General features: G+C 25.1%; 1 protein-coding gene across 1 annotated transcript in view; it reads left to right on the top strand.

The window, feature by feature from the left end:
• The window catches only part of LOC100205497 (serine/threonine-protein kinase TAO3), a 70,122-nt gene that overhangs the window by 47,441 nt on the left and 3,470 nt on the right, over nt 1–19,211 (top strand). The window contains exons 8-17 of the mRNA XM_065807687.1: nt 3,311–3,404; nt 5,881–5,962; nt 12,309–12,512; nt 12,765–12,890; nt 13,016–13,143; nt 15,639–15,807; nt 15,888–16,016; nt 16,718–16,903; nt 17,145–17,384; nt 17,486–17,698. Of these exons, the coding sequence (XP_065663759.1) occupies nt 3,311–3,404; nt 5,881–5,962; nt 12,309–12,512; nt 12,765–12,890; nt 13,016–13,143; nt 15,639–15,807; nt 15,888–16,016; nt 16,718–16,903; nt 17,145–17,384; nt 17,486–17,698 (1,571 nt within the window). The remainder of the gene's footprint in view (nt 1–3,310; nt 3,405–5,880; nt 5,963–12,308; nt 12,513–12,764; nt 12,891–13,015; nt 13,144–15,638; nt 15,808–15,887; nt 16,017–16,717; nt 16,904–17,144; nt 17,385–17,485; nt 17,699–19,211) is intronic.

The raw sequence follows: 19,211 nt of genomic DNA, 5'->3' as shown, positions 1-19,211 counted from the left end.
AGCAAATGGACTCTCTTTACTAATAATAGTTTGCAATCAAAACATTAAATCATTTAAGCAAAGATCATTATCATGTTGTTGCATTCTAAAATTTACTGCTGCAAGTGGATCATAGGTGTATAGTTGACAATATGTCAGCGGAATATCTTGATTTGGCCTAAGATTACCTTTATGATGAAAAACTTGACCACATATTCTAAAACATGGCGGCCCATCATTCATGGATTGAACTACATTAGCTTTAAATGAAGCAAAAGAAAGACAAGAATTATAATTTCGAATATATTTAAAAAATTTCAGTTTGGCATTTTAATCTGCATAATTTCCTTTAAATAAATCTTGTGGAAATGGTGAAGGTTGTGACAAAACTACCTTTCCATTATGACAACATAAAAAATGTGTTTTATCAGGAAATTTTTTAGCACCACAATGCTGACAAATATAATTCATTTATATATAAATAATTATAATCTGGAATAGTATTACTTCTTGCTATGCAATGCATTCTTTCGTATCTAGCAGCATATCTAGTATTTAGTTAATTATTAATTTTATCTTGCCTATATCTTTCATTTCTGCACACTTATTTTCAATTCACCTAACTATGCTCTCCTCATTTGGGTTCAAATTATTTGCTGCTTGCCGAGCAGCATACCAAGCATTTTGTCGATTATTAATTTCTTCTTGCTTAAGCCTAGCTCTTTCATTTCTGTGACGATTAACTTGCCTAATAAAAAAAATATATAAATAAAGGAGATGTTTAAAAAAAATTAACTTCTAAATTTTTTTTTATTTAAAAAAATTAATATAAATAAATAAATTAGCAAATAATAAAAAATTATTAAAATAATAATAGATTATTAAAAACCTGCAATTCTAATAATAAACATACTGCTAACACAGAAAAATTAAAAAAAAAAAACGTTGTAAACCCATTTTTGCAAACTTCAATATTATTTCTTTAAAAAATTATTAGTAAAGGTTTTTAAAAAATTTGCTCAACTTTACAATATTTTGTTCTTCTATACCACATAAATACATCATCTGATAAATCTAAAATAAAAAATGTAACAAATAAGTAAATAAATAAGAAAAACATTTCATACAAAAAATGAAAATTAATGTACCTTATAGAGAAAAGCTGTTGTGATTTACCAGAGTAGTAGTTGTTAAATATTATTATTTCATGTTAGCTTTTAGAAAATAGTTTATGCTAGTACATGATTCTGAAATATTTAAAGACAAAAAATCAAGTTGAGATAAAACAAATTTTATATATGACAAAATTATTTGTCTTGGCTTTTAGTTTATAAAATAATTTGTAACAAAATATTTTGTATTGGCTTTTAGTGAATGATTAAAAGCAGTGAGATCTAATAATGAAATTACCTATTTATCATTTTTAACAATAGACACCAGCGTGATGGTATGCCAAATGTCTATCAACTCAAAACTACAAAAAAACAACATCTTTTTTTTTATTTACACTTTTGCCGATAAAAAAAAATTTACAGTCGTAACTTATAAAAAAATAATTACATGACCGGGGCTAGAAGAAGACAAATTCCGTCTTATCATTAAGCCCCAAACATCACAACAACAACACACAACATCAGCACACACTATAAGATAATATAATATGTATATAACATAACTTAAGTAACATAACAGTTGTATACAATAGAATATAAGTAACAACATTATGCAAAATTTTATTAAAAGATATTTTTATGTATTTCCAGAATAATTAATAATAAAGGCTAGAAAACACCTAAGCCTAAAGCAGTAACAGTTTGACACTAAACACTGGCGTGTAACCCTCTGCTATAAGAACATCACTTGGCTGGCAAGGTTTACAAATCTTGCTCTACAGGTTTACCAAGTCATAGCACTTTAAAAACATGGAAACAACATAATATAAATAAATGTACCAACTATAAACACAATATATATATATATATATATATATATATATATATATATATATATATATATATATATATATATATATATATATATATTTAACCTTGTATAAACATTTAAACACATTTATAAAACAATTATATAACACATATTACCACATACGCAAACAATAAAAAAACACTTTACATTATTATAAAAACACATTTATAAAACAGCTATAGAGCACATATTACCACATACACATGCTTATTAAAAAAGCATATGTGTAAACAATAAACATATATAACTTGAATTGTGCAACAAAAATTTTAAAAATGACATGAGAAAATTTAAAAAGATTTAAAGTGAACAAAATATAAATATATATATACAAACAATACTCTTTACCTTTAGATTTTTTTTCTGTACTTTTTAACTGTAATCCTTTAATAAAGTTACATACTTTAAGTAGGTTACCTTTACATACAATAACATGTGACATGTCATGTCAGTGTTGGCACAAAGTTTCAAATTATTTTTCTAAATTTTCTAAAAAAGAACAAAAATAGTTAATAGCATCACAGAAATTTCAAAGTAGTAATAACCAATTTTATGGAAATAGTATTAGTATAACTTTTTGCATAAAAAATAGTTAGGCCTCATCCATACCCTTATTTTCCTTCTAAAAAATAAAATATAACCTCAATAAAAACAAAACTGCTAAAAAAAAATAAAGCTTAAAGAAAAACTAAAATAAACAGAATGTAAACGATTTTAAAAATTAAAAGGTGCGATCCTTTCTACTTTATATCTAATAAAAATGTTATATATAAATTGCTAAATTATTTTTGATACTTACTTCAATTATAATATGATCTTAACAATGATTATTAATCTTAATATTATTCTTTATGTAATATTTCTAAATTAATAAATAATAATTATATTCCAAAAGGTAAAAAGTTTTAACTCGCTTGATAGATCTTTCCCTAATGACCGCGTGCATTTTAAGAACGCACTCTTTCAAATTCAGAAAAGTCTAGTAACTAATTAAAACTACTTTAAAAAACAAAAGCAAAACAACATTGAACATTAAACGTAGCAATTATATTAAGATAAACCAGCATTGAAACGAGTACAAAGTAATAATGGATAATAGATAGTTAGCAGTAAAGGACCGTAGAAAATAGGAAGAACTTATTTAATAAAAAAAAAACTTTCTTATTTAATAAACAATTAAATAGACTGTTTTTGAATTTGGAAAATGTTAAGAAAGAATTAGAGACAATAGTTGTATAAACAAAAGTTGTGTTAAATATTTTAAAAATATTTTTTAACGATAATATAATATTGCTATATTTTTTAATCTTCTGCATTCATTTATATTTCTGCTTTGTAATTATTTCAGCTGAACGCCAACCTCCATTGTTTAAAATGAATGCAATGAGTGCATTATATCATATTGCTCAAAATGATCCTCCTCAGCTCACTTCTGGGCAATGGTAATTATTAATTACTTATATTTGACATTTTGTTTACATTTAATGTTTTATATTTTGTTATGTTCAAAGTTGAGTTCAAATCCCCCTCAATCCTTATGAGAGTTTGCATTAATTTTTAATTTCTGTTTAAATGTTTTCTTTTAATTGCAAGCATATTATCTTCCATTTAGTTCTATTTATGTTGAAAGATAAACTATTAAATTATAACTAGTTTTTACTTTAAAATTAAAGAGTTGTCATCTTACATTGTTCCCATTTTCAAATGTATCTCATATAGGCATGGAATTAAAAATTTTAAAAACATTCATTAACATCTGAAAATGTTTTTTAAAAACCTTTAGCAATATCTGAGAAAGTTAATGCGATTTAATTATTCTTAATAATATCTGAATATCAGAAATTGTTAATTTTTGATTTTCAAGTATTGTTGAAAATACTAAACTTACTTAAAGTACTGAATTGAAGTTTGATTAAGTAAAATTTTGATAAAAATTTATAAAATAGTTTCACTTACCACAGTTACTAAACTTTGTCTTGCTAACCTCAGTTACTAAACTTAGTTTAATTAGCATCAGTAACATAACTAAGTCTTGGATATGTGGTTGAGCTTTGAAATTTTTTAAAAGTGTAATAAGTGTAATAACTTGAAAGCTTTTAATTGCAGACCGTTTTCACTTTTCATTACCAAAAAATGATTATGAAAAAAGCTATACATAATTATATAAAGGATATAAATAATTATATTTTAAATGAAAAGTCATAAAACTAATAATTATATAAAGGATACTGTATCTAAAGTTATCCACCAAAAAAAATGACTTTTTTAAATGAAAAGTCATAAAACTAATAATTATATAAAGGATACTGTATCTAAAGTTATCCACCAAAAAAAATGACTTTTTTAAATGAAAAGTCATAAAACTAATAATTATATAAAGGATACTGTATCTAAAGTTATCCACCAAAAAAAATGACTTTTTTAAATGAAAAGTCATAAAACTAATAATTATATAAAGGATACTGTATCTAAAGTTATCCACCAAAAAAAATGACTTTTTTAAATGAAAAGTCATAAAACTAATAATTATATAAAGGATACTGTATCTAAAGTTATCCACCAAAAAAAATGACTTTTTTAAATGAAAAGTCATAAAACTAATAATTATATAAAGGATACTGTATCTAAAGTTATCCACCAAAAAAAATGACTTTTTTAAATGAAAAGTCATAAAACTAATAATTATATAAAGGATACTGTATCTAAAGTTATCCACCAAAAAAAATGACTTTTTTAAATGAAAAGTCATAAACTAAAAAAAAAGTCATAAAACATTTCAAAAAGCGTAATAATTGCAACTTCTCTAAATGTATTAAAAAAATAGTGTATAGAGCTTTTCTAAGTTACTATAATAATATCTATTTTAATATCTGAATGGAGCCTTTGTAAACTTTTAGTTAAATAAACTAAAACCTTTAATAAAATAATGAAAACAAAAACGATAACAACTAAAAAGGATATAAACACAACCTAAAAATAACAACTTTAAAATCTTCTGATGTGATTTCAATACATATGGTCATGCTGAATCTTCATTTAAAATGTTGTCTAACTAACAATAAATTTTGTAAATGAAAGTAATTTTTTAAAATATAAATAACATCAATATTGGCCTTTATAAACATTAATATTGGTCTCTAAAATATTATTTTTAAAAACATTTCTATGTTTTTAACATTTTTTTAAAATCAGTTATCATCAACATGTTTTGTTGATGTTACTGTATTACCAAAACTTTATAAATATTTTAAATGCAGAAAATTAAAAATGTAAAATGAATCATGAAAAGATTTCAAAAGTTGTAAAGTTGCAAATGTTGCAAGTGCGAAATGGCATAAGTGCAAACTGTTAATAAGTGTGAATCTTCATAAATACAAACCAGTTGCAAAAATCTTCATAGGTACAAACCAGTTGCAAAAAACTTCATAAGTACAAACCAGTTGCAAAAAGTCCGAATCTGCACGAGCACAAAGTGGCATAAGTGCATCAGTTAAGTTCGCAAAATGCTGGAATTCGTTTGAGTTCGCAAAATGATATATGTCAAATCATCCTTTATATTATAAGCTTATATTATAATAAAGTTACACTATTTCGAAGCAATTATATTCATTATTTTTCAACTGCTTATAATAGAATAATTGCATTGTTTATATAATAAAAGAACTCTGTTGTATTTTATATAATTAAAAAGTTTATTCTAAATAATCTTTCAGTGTAATAAGTTAAAAAAAACAAATAATGTTATAAAATAATTTACATGAAATTATTTATATAATCAAGAAATATCCCATTTTTTATATAATCCATTTCGTGATTTTTACAATCTGTTTATGAATACATGTTTTTTAACATTGGTTTATGCAATTTTTTGACATTTGTTATATATAATTTCACTTAACATCTCTTTAATAAATTTAGGTCAGAAGATTTTCGAAGTTTTGTTGTCAAATGTCTAGCTAAACTCCCATCAAATCGTCCTACAGCAGAAAGTCTACTTAATGTAACTATAATTTTGTTTGTTTTTGTTTTTAGAGAAACATAATGTATAACTTTTGAGTTGTATAATATTTATAAAGTCAAAAATAAGTAACTTCTCATCATTTGTTGTTTAATGTATCTCGCATTAAAATAACTCTCTCATATTTTAATGTTTCTCATAGTATCACAGTTCTCTTATATTTTAGTGTTTCTCATTTTCACCACAACTCTCATATATTTTATTGTTTCTCATTTTCACCACAACTCTCATATATTTTAATGTTTTTCATATTTATTTTAGTGTTTCTCATTTTCACCACAACTCTCATATATTTTAATGTTTTTCATAGTATCACAACTCTCTTATATTTTAATTCTTTTAGTTTTTATAATGAAGCTTTTAATTTTACTCATTTTTTATGTTATCTAGCATACATACAGCTTTCATAGTAGCTTACTGTAACCATTGTATGCACATAAATCATACAACGTGCAACAGCTTCTAACAGCTAACATTTGGTTAACAAATACTAACATTTGGTCAACAAATGCTAACATTTGGTTAACAAATACTAACATCTGGTCAACAAATGCTAACATTTGGTTGATAAATATGCAAACATTTGGTCAACAAAATCTAACATTTGGTTGATAAATGTGCAAACATTTGGTCAACAAATGTTAACATTTTTATGAAAAAAAAGTTTCATGTTTAAAATGATTTATAAGAAAATTTTTCTGGTCAAGCGAATATAACTTTTGATTTTTTGTCCGTTCTAAGGTACTTTTTGGACCACAAGTATCACAGAGAAATGCTTGTCTTTTAAGTTTGTTTATTTGTATTTTGAAGTTAATTAAAGTAGTAACAAGCTTTTATTTTCCTCAATTCTAATTTATAATAAGTATTTTTATCCTATATTTGTATTACCTTGATGAATATCTGTTTTATACAAATAATATTCAATACATAATAGTTGTAAGAGTCTTATAAAAGAACTTGGCTATTTTTGTTGCAGCAAATTTGTTGTTTTTTCTGCAAAAATTTGTGCAATCTTGTAAATTTAAGTTAATTCGCCCCTTGTTTATATACTGTTATACATTGGGTATTAATACAAAAACAAATAGTTGATTTAAATTTTTATGGTGTGAAAAAAAAAACATAATTTGGAGACATGCTTTTAATCAACAATTTTCTTGGATAGCTAATAAACCAAGTCCATCTGCAGTTATACTGGCTCCCAACTAATTTTCACACAAAAGCTGCGTTAACATTCTGCGGATATTATGGGTAATGTGAATCTGATCTTTAGGAGCTCAAAGAGATTAGGGTATTATTTTTTATTTCAGATTGTTAGGGCTTTAACCAGAATATTAGTCCTATCTTTAGATTTAACAATCCTTTTTTTTTTCCAAAACTCTTGATTTATAGCATCTGTGTTTGGTAATTCGCTTTGATACATTTTTATTAACTTTTAGAAAGCAGTTATCTCTCTACAACAAAATTCCTAGTAACAGCAATTTTTATTAGATTTGTACTTTCATTTCGGAAATGGTGTAAAATAAAGATATAATGAAGGCCTGTTTAAAATATTCTTGTGGTTTCTCTGCAACTACATTATTTTTGTGCACCTGCCTAAGGCTTAAAAAAAATTAACATTATATTTTCAATAATTATTTATATTGAATGCAAATCAGATCAGTATTTTGAAACAGAGGGAATATTTATATTTTGTTTTGCGACTTCTTTTATTTAAAATATTTGATCACCCCTAAATTCTTTGCTGTTGTTTTTTTAATATTACATCGTATTGTATGCTTTATTTTCCTAGTTTTATAAGATGATTTATCATATGAATTAAAATATTAAAGTTTAAATCATTATTTCTAATAATTATAAAAATAATAGTAATAATATGGTTTTATAATTATAAAAAAAATAGTAATAATACGGTTTTATAATGAGATTTTATATCATAGTTTCAAGATCATTATAAATATTTTTTATTGACTAACAACTATTGAGTTTAGTGATAAAAACAGAGTTTATGGTGTTTAAAAAACTAAAAATTTAAAGACCAGAAGCATTTCCTGATATCGCTATTTGCAATCACTTAATTCGAGCCTTGCTGCCTTTTTGTGATTTTAGAAATGATTGGACCACAATTTATTTGCCATAAGGTTTAAATTATTAATTGTGACTTATAGTAATATTATAGTAAGCATACATAATGTCAGTTGTGCTCTTGCAACCTCTGATATAAAGTAATGAGTGAAGTAAGTGGTACAAAGTTATAACACCAATTATAAGTTCAAATTTAATGAGTACATAAAAAAATGAGCTGGCCTCTTTCCTCTGCATTTGCTACATTAAACTAAAAAGCACTAAGCTGCTCTATATTAGTGCTTTCCTAATATAATCTCTAATGTCTCTGATAATTGTAACTTAATATTATGACATTTGTATTAACATGAGACTATTATATGATATATACCATATTACAAAGTATATGATACATTTTATAAAACTTTATTTTGAGCTAATTTAATGATAAAAAGATATGGTAATTACTCATTAGTAAAATTAAGTGTCAAGCATACTTATTTTCACGACTGGCAAGTTTCATGGATAATTAAAAATAAATGGATTTTCAGCAACAGCTTGCAGCTAACATTGGTGGCTTGTGGGTCTATGCAAATCCTGCTAACTTGTAGTGTTTGCTTATTTACGCTGAGAAAAGTTTACTCTGAATTAAACTACTCTTCTTGCATTGGGGCTCTTGGTTGAGTAAAAGCTAAAGATAAAAAAATCATTGTAAAATGTTATCTTAACCATGAATTTATTTACATAATCTGAATTAATTTAGCGTGAAAATGGAGCTAACAAGTTCAAATTGTTGTTGGTCAGATTTTATACTTTATAAAGTATACATAATTCAAGAAAATAACGAAAGAACTTTTGCAATTTTCAGGTAACGTGAGTTAACAAAAACATGATAAAGTTTTGTTTTTTTAAAAATTTAGTTTAAAAATTAAAGTTTTTTAATAATGTATGCGAAAGAGTATTAAATGTTACGTTTTCACATTTACAGTTTTGAATAATGATGCTTATGTTTTAAATAATGATGCTTAAGTTTTGAATAACGATGCTCAACACATTTTTATTTTAAATTTTGTAACATATGTTAAAACTACATGCATTTTACTAAAGTTCTGGCGCTTTTTTATTAACAAAATAAATTATGTCATTAAGTAAATCGCGTTGGTTTGACAAGGTTCTAAATAAAACGTTTTATATTAGGAGAATTTAGAAAAAAAATCTTATATTATTTTTTTAATGTTAATTAAAATTGTTTATATTATTATTTTCTTATTTGTTTATGTATACTTATTTTGGTTGACATATAAATATACATAAATAAATAAAAATAAGAGCAATATAAATATTTTTATTTTTAAAAAAAAGGTTTATTTGCTTTTTCCTAATATAGTTAGAACCTTTTTTGTTTTTGTGTTAGTAAATCAAATTTTTTGTAAGTGTGATTAAGGGGGGTCATCCATAAAGCACGTCACCCTATATTTGTCAATTCTTAACCCATTCCCTCCTGTCACAATCGATCACATATACCTGAACCCCTCTCCCTCCTAAACTGTGATAGCAGTTTTTACATCAAAAATATTTTAAAAGATTTAAATGTTAATACTTTGCAGCATTTTAAAAGTTCAACCTAATGAAAATAAGGCAATTCGTATAAACGTAAGAAGTGTAAGTAAAAACTTCGACAAAACCAAAGATTTTCTTATTTAAATGACTCAAATAAGTATTATTAAAGTTGTAATACTAAAATAATTTTTTAAAGCTGCTCTCGGTCAGATAAACTTTTTTGATAACTTTCATAAGTGTTATAAAAATAACTTTTTGTTTTTCTTTAATAAATGTTATGAAAAATCACTAAGGAAGAGTGCCACTAGTTTTTTCAAATTTCCTTTCTTAATTATTTATTTAGAATTAATTATTTATAAGATCTTATTTTTAATGAATAAGTTCAATACTTTTGCAATTCTTTTGTTGCATAATTCTAACTCTTAATGTTAGATATAAAAAATCCACTATAATAATCTCTCGGTAATGTAAGTGATGTAATGTAAGTTAAATATATAGTACCAAAAAAAGTGATGTAACATAAGTTAAATATATAGTACCAAAAAAAACAGTTTGTTTTCCTTAGCCGGTCACCTCTGATAAATTTATATCTATTTTTTAAGTTTGTGTAGTATATATATATATATATATATTATATATATATATATATATATATATATATATATATATATATATATATATATATAGATCTATAGTTTGTTGTCTTTGGGAAGAGCGGAAGGAAAAGAGCGATTCTTACGCCAACACATACGTCACTTTTAATTACTTTTGACTTTCGTCCAACATTTGCGTGTTGGACGAAAGTAAAAACCATTAATTTAATTACAAATAAATCGTTTTTTAAAAAAACCACAAAAACGCAAATTTAATTGACCAGAATGTTTTAAAAACATTCATGTTTTTAAACATTTTAAAACATGTTTTTAACAATATAAACAATGTTTTTATTTTTTTTAATAAAATGTTTTTATTTTAATTTTTTTTTACTGTAAATCATGCGCAGAGTGTTGCTACATCGACTATCTTATAGCCTGACTCGCAAGGGAGTGCTGCTACATCGACTGACAAATAGCCTGACTCGCAAGGTAGTGCTGCTACATCAACTGACAAATAGCCTGACCCGCAAGGGAGTGCTGCTACATCTACTATCTTTTAGCCTGACCAGCAAGGGAGTGTTGCTACATCGACTGAGGGTTTGGTTGGGGCAGGCAGTCTATCAACTAATAAAAAAAAAAATTCCGGTCTTGCAGGTTATTTTTTACTTTTTGTCATCAAAATATGGAAAAAACTTTCAGACAACATCTAAGGGTTGTATATATATATATATATATATATATATATATATATATATATATATATATATATATATATATAATACACTTGGTATGATGTCCTTAAGCTTTCAAACATTTTGCTAAATGTTTAGGAATAGAGTAAATGAGCTTTCTTAAATATTCAGGAAACATAAATTGAATCTATACTTAAATTCAAGTTATATTTTTGGCCTAATTTTCTCTCGTAGATAATCAGAAAAAATAGGTCTCATTTTCTGGACTTTATTTTAAAGATGATTGTAGCAATTTTCAATAGGGTTGAGGTTAAGTGAATTCCCAGGCCAGGGACAAATGACCTCAATCCTATTTTTATATAACCAACTGCTTACAAGCTTACATATTGACATGATGCTCCATTATGTTGAAATTTGTGAGTATTTATGATGTTCAAGACCATGTAAACATAGCTATTTATTGTATTTATGGCTATTTATTGCGATAGCAGTTAGTGTCAATCCTTTATCTTGCAAAATACCAATCTGAGCATTTTTCTGTTGTTAATTCATTAGTTTTTCCCATAATAATTTAATTTTTCGCTAGAATAACAACAAACTATTGCTAAAACAAATTTAGTGGTTTTAGAAATAATTTACCTATGTATATAATTTTAATACTCAAAATTTTGACTGTAAAAATAATTTCTAAAGAAATCTTTTAAATTTTTGCAAATTTTAAAAATGTGCGAAAATTTTTATGAATATATATATATATATATATATATATATATATATATATATATATATTCATCTTTACTTGACAGTAAAGATCATTAATTGAGAAAGAAGTTGAGCATTTTTGAGGGAAGTGATGGGTTTTAGCAATGTATCTTACACTTACAGCATGGTGTATTAGTAGTGGTGCTACCATATTAGTACTTTTGAAATAGGTTAACTCTACACTTTTATTTCTGCTATCTGCTATCACTTTTTTCTATGATAGTCATTGCATATACTGACCTGGTTAAAATTATCTTAAATTGCTGTAAAACACTTTTCTCGGATTAAACAATTATCTATGATCAGTACTTAGCTGTGGCTCATAATAAAATATCTTTTATTGAACCAAAAAACTAGAGACTTTCTTATGAAATCAGGACATTCAATATTTGAAGCAAATGTTTACAAACTCAGGCTTTTAAGGTATTATCAAGTTTTAAATCAGAATGTTAAATACCACATTTCTCTTTATTTTCTGCATCCTATGTAGGAAATTAGCATAAAGGACAGGTCATGTCATGACAAAGCATCGTCAAAATAAATAGAATTAGATTTTGTTACTATAAAAAAGAAATAATTCTAACCTTAAAAATAAAACAAAAATATTTTTTTACATAAATTATTCCTTATCTCAATTTGGTAGTCTTTCTTGTGTAGGAGCCTTTTATATGTCGTCAAAGACCCAGAAACATATTGTTAAACCTAATAGAAAGAACAAAGAGTGCAGTTGCAACTTTAAATCAAGAAAATTATAATAGAGTAAAAATCATGATGGGTGCTGCTGAAGATGAACAATCTGAAAATAAAACACCAAAGAAAAAAGAATCTGTTCAAAATCTTTGGAATGATCGAGATAACAAAGTAAAATATTTTTTTGTAATTTGCTGTATATGTATGTATGTATATATATATATATATATATATATATATATATATATATATATATATATATATATATATATATATATATATATAGTATATATATATATATATATATATATATATATATATATATATATATATATATATATATATATATATATATATATATATAGTATATAAATGTATATATGTTTGTATCATATATTATGTATATACACATTCTGTATACAGAATGGGAAACAAATGAGTATATCAAGTCATAAAAGTTCACTCAGTGATACTTATCCAAACACAGGTTCAGAAGATGATTCTACAAGTCTTTCTTCCTCACAAGATAAACCAGTATTTTTTACTAGCGTAAGATTTTTAAATTAATAAGTGATTTTTGTTTTTGCTGAGTTTAGCTTTTTTAATCAAAGCTTCAGCTTATTTTGAAATTTAATTTTTTGCATTTTTTACTTCTGAAGCATTTTTTCTTCCAGCCTATTCAAGAAAAGCAAGTTTATGACAATCGATTTTCAACATTACGTCCAGCTCAACTAGTTGCAAAACAACTTATGGAACATCAAGTAACTAATGGTTATCGCGATCAACTACTTTTTTATAAAAGGTAAGTAGATATAGGAATGAGAGTGGCTTAAGGTTAGCACATTAAAGCATTAAAGTGCTGAAATTTAATGGGGAGGGGAGCTTTATAACAGATATCAACTGAGGATATGGGTCTAGGTACATAATATTCAATTATAATAATATAGTCTTTTTTTTTTCTTCAGTTTTTTTTTTTTTTCTTTTTTTATAACCTAAAGTAAGCACTCAAAATATTATTTTTATCTTTTATTATAAAAAATGCTATTAAAAAAAAATCATTTTGATTTTATAAAAGCAACTTTTTAGACAAATATAGTCTCCTTATTGAACTTTATGTAAGAATCATTAAAATTAATACAATCAAAAAGACAAACAAGATTTTGTCCAAAAAAAAATGTTTTTGAAAGCTGTTTTTATTAAATAACTTTGATCTATATTTATACTAATGTTTTTATATCATTGAAATGCATTTAAATCAAATAATAAATTTTTTAATGCATATATTATTTACTAGTGTGTATTTACATGGAAACTTACTATTTTTATGTTATTAAAACAAAAAAACACTATAATTTAAACTAAATGTGCGTATTCTTTAAACAATCATTAGAAGTAAGGGTTTCTAATAATATAAAAACAACAAAGTAAATAAAATAAAAGATAAAGTTCGATGTTTATTATTCTAAGCGTAATTAAAACTTGATATAAATAATCTTAGTGTTTTAGTTTAATTATATTTTTGTTTTGTATTTTAGTTTTAGTTAAGTTCTTTTTATTTTTTCTTTTGCTAAGGTTTCTTTTCTTATTTTAAATTCAAAAAATTTTAAATTTCTTTTTTAAATAAATCAACATGTTTCTCCGCGCAGCGACCTTGTTCGTCAAGGTTCGTGTTTCGGAGTTATAGAGTTGAGAGAGGGTTATAACCACTATTAAGTAGCCTCCTCATCTGTAGTGGCCTTCTCAACCTTAGGGAGGTGAATAAAAAAAAAAGTGTAGTTAAATTTTTCAGCGCAATTTTGAAATTTATTGTTTTAAATATTTTAGGTTTCCACAATGCCATTTTTTATTTAAGTATGACATTATGGAAAAGTTTTTATGTATATATAACTTATTCTTTAAAACTTTTTTTGTTCAGTTATCATAAAATATTTTTTATTCAGTTCATATTTATCATAAATCATTTCCCAACATTTAGAAAAGTACCCAAGAATATTTTTGTTTAAGACAAGTAACTTTTTTAACATGTGTTTTTTAACATGTGACTATTTAATTTAGTTAATTGGAGAAAAAAAATTTAACTACTGCAGCCATGGCGCAGTAAAAAAACTGGGCTGAAAGAAAAATCTTTAGGGGTTGCACAGTATCAAGTTTTTTCATTTTACCAATATAGTGTCAATCTTTAAATTCTCGCTGCAGTTTCTTTCAGAAAGAATGCAAGTGCAATGAAAATATAAAAGAAATATTAATTAACTCAGTTAAAAAAGTGTAGCCTCTAATCGGAAATTCACTCTTAAACTTTTTTTGTAATTTGTTAAGATAATTAATATACTAAAGTTAAGATAAATCAAAGTTATATACTTGTATAAATCAAAATTTTCAAAAAAATTTCTTTAAAAGCAATTAAAAATCTTTGGGAATTTCCCTGAGACTTTTTTTTCTTATTGCTCTATTATGGCTATGTAATGTTATTAACTGCTAATTTTTACCAGAGTTGATATTTAAGCAATTGTGCAATTCAGAAGCAGTAAATTACTACAAGCAGTAAATTACTACAAGCAGTAAATTACTACAAGCAGTAAATTACTACAAGCAGTAGTACTGTAATTTTCAAGTGTACTAGTTAAAATGGAAAATTCTAGAATGGGGAAAACTTTAACCATTGCAAACAGGTGTCTCTTATGAGGAAAATTTAAATAAGATATAATTTTCTTTTTACCATTGTTTTAGGCATTTTTGTACACTAGTAACATATTATTTCTGTCCTGTGTGACTCCTAAATGTTATTCTTTCAGTCCAGTTTTTTTTTTACCTGTATTACGTTACTTAGTGAAAAATAACATACTAAAACTTCTCGAAAAAATTTTGAAAACTGACAGTGAAATCTTTTAAATGTTGAAAAAATAGGCACGAATACTACAATTTACTCAAATTACATAACTGCGCTACTTCTTAATAATGTTTGGTTGTCTCAAAATTTTACAATAACTATTTTTGAATGATTATGCACCTCACATAAAAATTTGAACTCAAAATTTTAAAAAAATTCAAATATTTATTTAAAACTTTTTTTTGAAACTTTTGATTTGTATTCATTTTTACAAATAAAACATTTACATTTTTTCTCTTTGACAAATCTGGATTTCAAATCTAAATTTTATAGCGTATTTAATTGTTGTAGTTTAGCTGAACTTTGTCTGTGTGTGTGCATTAACAACATAAAGATGAAGGAGAGTTTATTTTTAAAATTTGAACATAGAATTACAAGTAAGATAATTTAATAAAAATCTATAACTTTAGGGAGCGACAGCAACACCAAAAACAAGTTATTCAACTTGATCAGAAGCATCAGCAAGTTTTTGCTGAACATCAAAGATGTTTACAGAGAGAGTTAGAAAGTCAAATGCACATGTTTGACAAGGAAATGGAAAAAATTAATGCAAGAAATAAACTGTTACTGGAGCAAATTGTAGGTTTTTAAATCAAATCTAATGAATGTTTTTATCTTGCTTTTTGTATTGAGTAATGTATTTAATAATATTTTCCTAGGTAAAAGAAAGTTTTAACAATGAAAAAATTTTGATTCGACAGTTGAAGGAAAAGCAAGAAGGAGAAATGCGTTCTCTTTTAAGTCAACTTAAATCCAGCTACAAAGTTGCAAAACAAAAACTTAAAAAGGTTTCAAAATTTTTTAAATATGCAATACTCACTTTTAATAACAAGATATACATGTATTTAATTTTTATGATTTTGGTAATATTTTAATGTTTATATTATGGAATTGTAACTTATAGTATAAACATAACGTAATATTATAGACAATTTTCTTCAGGAAACTTCTGGGATTCACTTAAAAGTCTTTTCAATTTCCTGAATTTTCTGGATGTTTTTTGCAATTAATTTTTGATAAAAGTATATAAAATTTTAAAAACAGCAATATTTGTATTTAAGCAACTATATTTTTATTACTGAAGTTTTCACATAAATAGATCTATATTTGCACTAAACTTTTAATGGTTATGGAATTTTGATTCCTTCAAAATAATTATTTTGAATATTGAGAACTTTTTTTGTTTTGTTTTATTTATTTACTTTATTAAGGTGTCACTCCAATGACTAGTTTTTAATTATATGAGTGGCACCAAGCCTAATTTTGTAAATTATAATAGTTGTAATTTTTAATTTTAAAGTTAAATGAATGGATTTAAAAAAATAAATAAAGTGTATTTGTAAGATCTGTAATTAATCCTGAGCTATGAAGTAAATATTCAAAAAAATTTTCTCAGCTCTTTCTATAACCGATTTGTTTATAACAAATTTATATGTTAATAGATGTTTATTTTATTCATTCTTTCTTATTTAAATAATCTGATGTTTAGGATGAACAGCTAAAGCGAGCATCATTGACCTCATATCAATTAAAAGAACAATACCTTCATCACCACAAAACACAAGAACATAATTTGAGAATTCAACACGCTAATGATTTTGAAGAACAGCTGAGAATATTTCGCAGAGAACAACTTCTGAAACAACAAAAACAAGAAAAAGAGAATCTTTATGAGGCAAGTTTTTTTCATTGTATTTGTTTTTTTAAATTAAAATTTATAGATATATAATTAATTTCAAGTGAGTATATTGATATTATATTTTAATATGATACAATTATAGTTTAAAGTATATTGAAAATTTACATTTGTTGTGTTTAAGTTTATTTATAAGTTTATTAAATATTTATATGAGCTATGTTATAAATATAAAGAATATTTAATTGTATTCTTGTTGCTTTTATTACTATTGATTTAGGAGCTGAATAAATTACAGACACAAAAAGACAGAGCTCACCAGATGATGTTGCATCATCGTCAATGCACTGAAGAACTTAAACTTAACCAAATGAAGGAGAATCACAATTTGCGATATGAGCAGCTAAAGAGATTGCATACCACAGAATGGGAAAATCAAATGGAATACAATAAAAAGGCAGAAATGGATTTACAAAAAAAACACCTATTAGAACTTAGGCAACGACCAAAACATCTAAAGGTGAGATTTAGCAAGAAAAAAAGTGAAATTATTTTTCTAATATATTTCAATTTGTATTGATATTTATTACTAATACTTTTTGGTGCAACTGAAATTTTCAGGCTCAAGAAGAACGTGTAAAAAAGCAGTTTCGTGAAACATGCAAGATCCAAGAGAACCAATTTAAAGTTTTGCAAAAGCAAACATTAGCCAATGCTCCTAGAGAAAATCATCAAGCCATTATCAATAAATTCAAAGAAGACCGATTAAGAAAGTTTGCTGATCTTGGAACACAGTATGAGCAAAGTATTACGGATTTGCTTCAAAAACAAAAAGTAAAACGTGTTATTTTCAATTTAAATTTTGATTTTAAAATATATCATGGGTAATAAACAATTTTTGACACAAAGTAAAATAGTTACCACTATTGACAATTTGTATTTCAGACTTTTAATGATAGTTTATATAATATTTATTGACTTTTTAAAAATTTAAAAATTTTTAATTTTCGTACATTTTAAAAAGGTTACTCAACTGAAATATTTAAGTAAGTTATAAGTTGCACAAAAAATTATAAAAAAAATGTACAACATCAAAAAAAAGGGCAATCTCACTATTTTCATTAAATGGAAAGAAAAATCTTTTTCAACCACTTTTTTTTTTCAATTTTTTACCTGATCATTGTTACATGCATAAAACTTAAAGTATTAATTATGCAGTAAGTAAATCTATGCATAACTAAGTATATTATAGTATTCTTGTGCAAATTATTTTGACACGTAGTTTCAAAATAATTTGCACAAGAATGTTACATAACTAATGAAAACATCATTTTCATCATTGTCTGGACTAATTCTTTTATGATTGGTTTTGTTTTTATCAGTGCAACGTTTATATGATTTTGAGATAAATAACATTTTTTTTGTCGGTTATAAATAGTGTAGAAAAAGCAATCTCATTCTTGTTTGGATTAGGCCCATGATTAAATGTAGTGAATCAATTTTAGGGATTATTGAGGGAGCAAAACTTGTATAATTTATAATCATTGTCATTTGAATGTTTATGTGTACTTATGCTCTTAGATAATTTGACTGCTTCAATACTTACAATCTTGTACAGTTTCTCATATTACAGTTCCTTGTGTGTTTTTTATTCATATATTTTCATATTTTCATATTTTGCTTATATTTGTTCATATTTTGCTCATATTTGTTCATATTTTGCTTATATAACAGTTCCTTGTGTGTTTTGTGAGTTAATTGCAGTTCCTTGTGTGTTTTTTCTTTTGTGTGTTTATGTTTTTTATTTTAACAAATTTACAACAAGGCTGCAAACAACAATTATGCTATGAGTTAGAAAACAAAGAAGAAAGTTAAAGAACATTTGACAGAGAAGAAATCAATTGACAGAGAAGAAAACATTTGACAGAGAAGAAAGCAATTGACAGAGAAGAAAACATTTGACAGAGAAGAAAGAAATTAACAGAAAATAAAGCAATTGACACAGAGAGAAAGTAATTGACAGAGAAGAAAACAGTTAACTGAGAGAAAGAAATTGACAGAGAGCAGAAAACAGTTGACAGAGAGAGAAAGTAATTGACAGAGAAAGAAAGTAATGACAGAGAGAAGAAAACAGTTGACAGAAAAGAAAACAGTTAACTGAGAGAACGTAATTGACAGAGAGAAGAAAACAGTTGGCAGAAAGAGAAAGTAATTGACAGATTGAGAAAGTAATTGACAGAGAGAAGAAAACAGTTGACGAGAGAGAAAGTAATTGACAGAGAGAAGAAAAAAGTTGACTGAGAAAGAAAGTAATTGACAGAAAATAAACCGTTGACTGAGAAGACTT

This window comes from Hydra vulgaris, chromosome 10 (genome assembly GCF_038396675.1).
Source record: "Hydra vulgaris chromosome 10, alternate assembly HydraT2T_AEP".
Taxonomy (NCBI): domain Eukaryota; kingdom Metazoa; phylum Cnidaria; class Hydrozoa; order Anthoathecata; family Hydridae; genus Hydra; species Hydra vulgaris.
The sequence above is the reverse complement of the archived record's forward strand: the minus strand, read 5'-3'. Positions and strand labels throughout refer to the sequence as shown.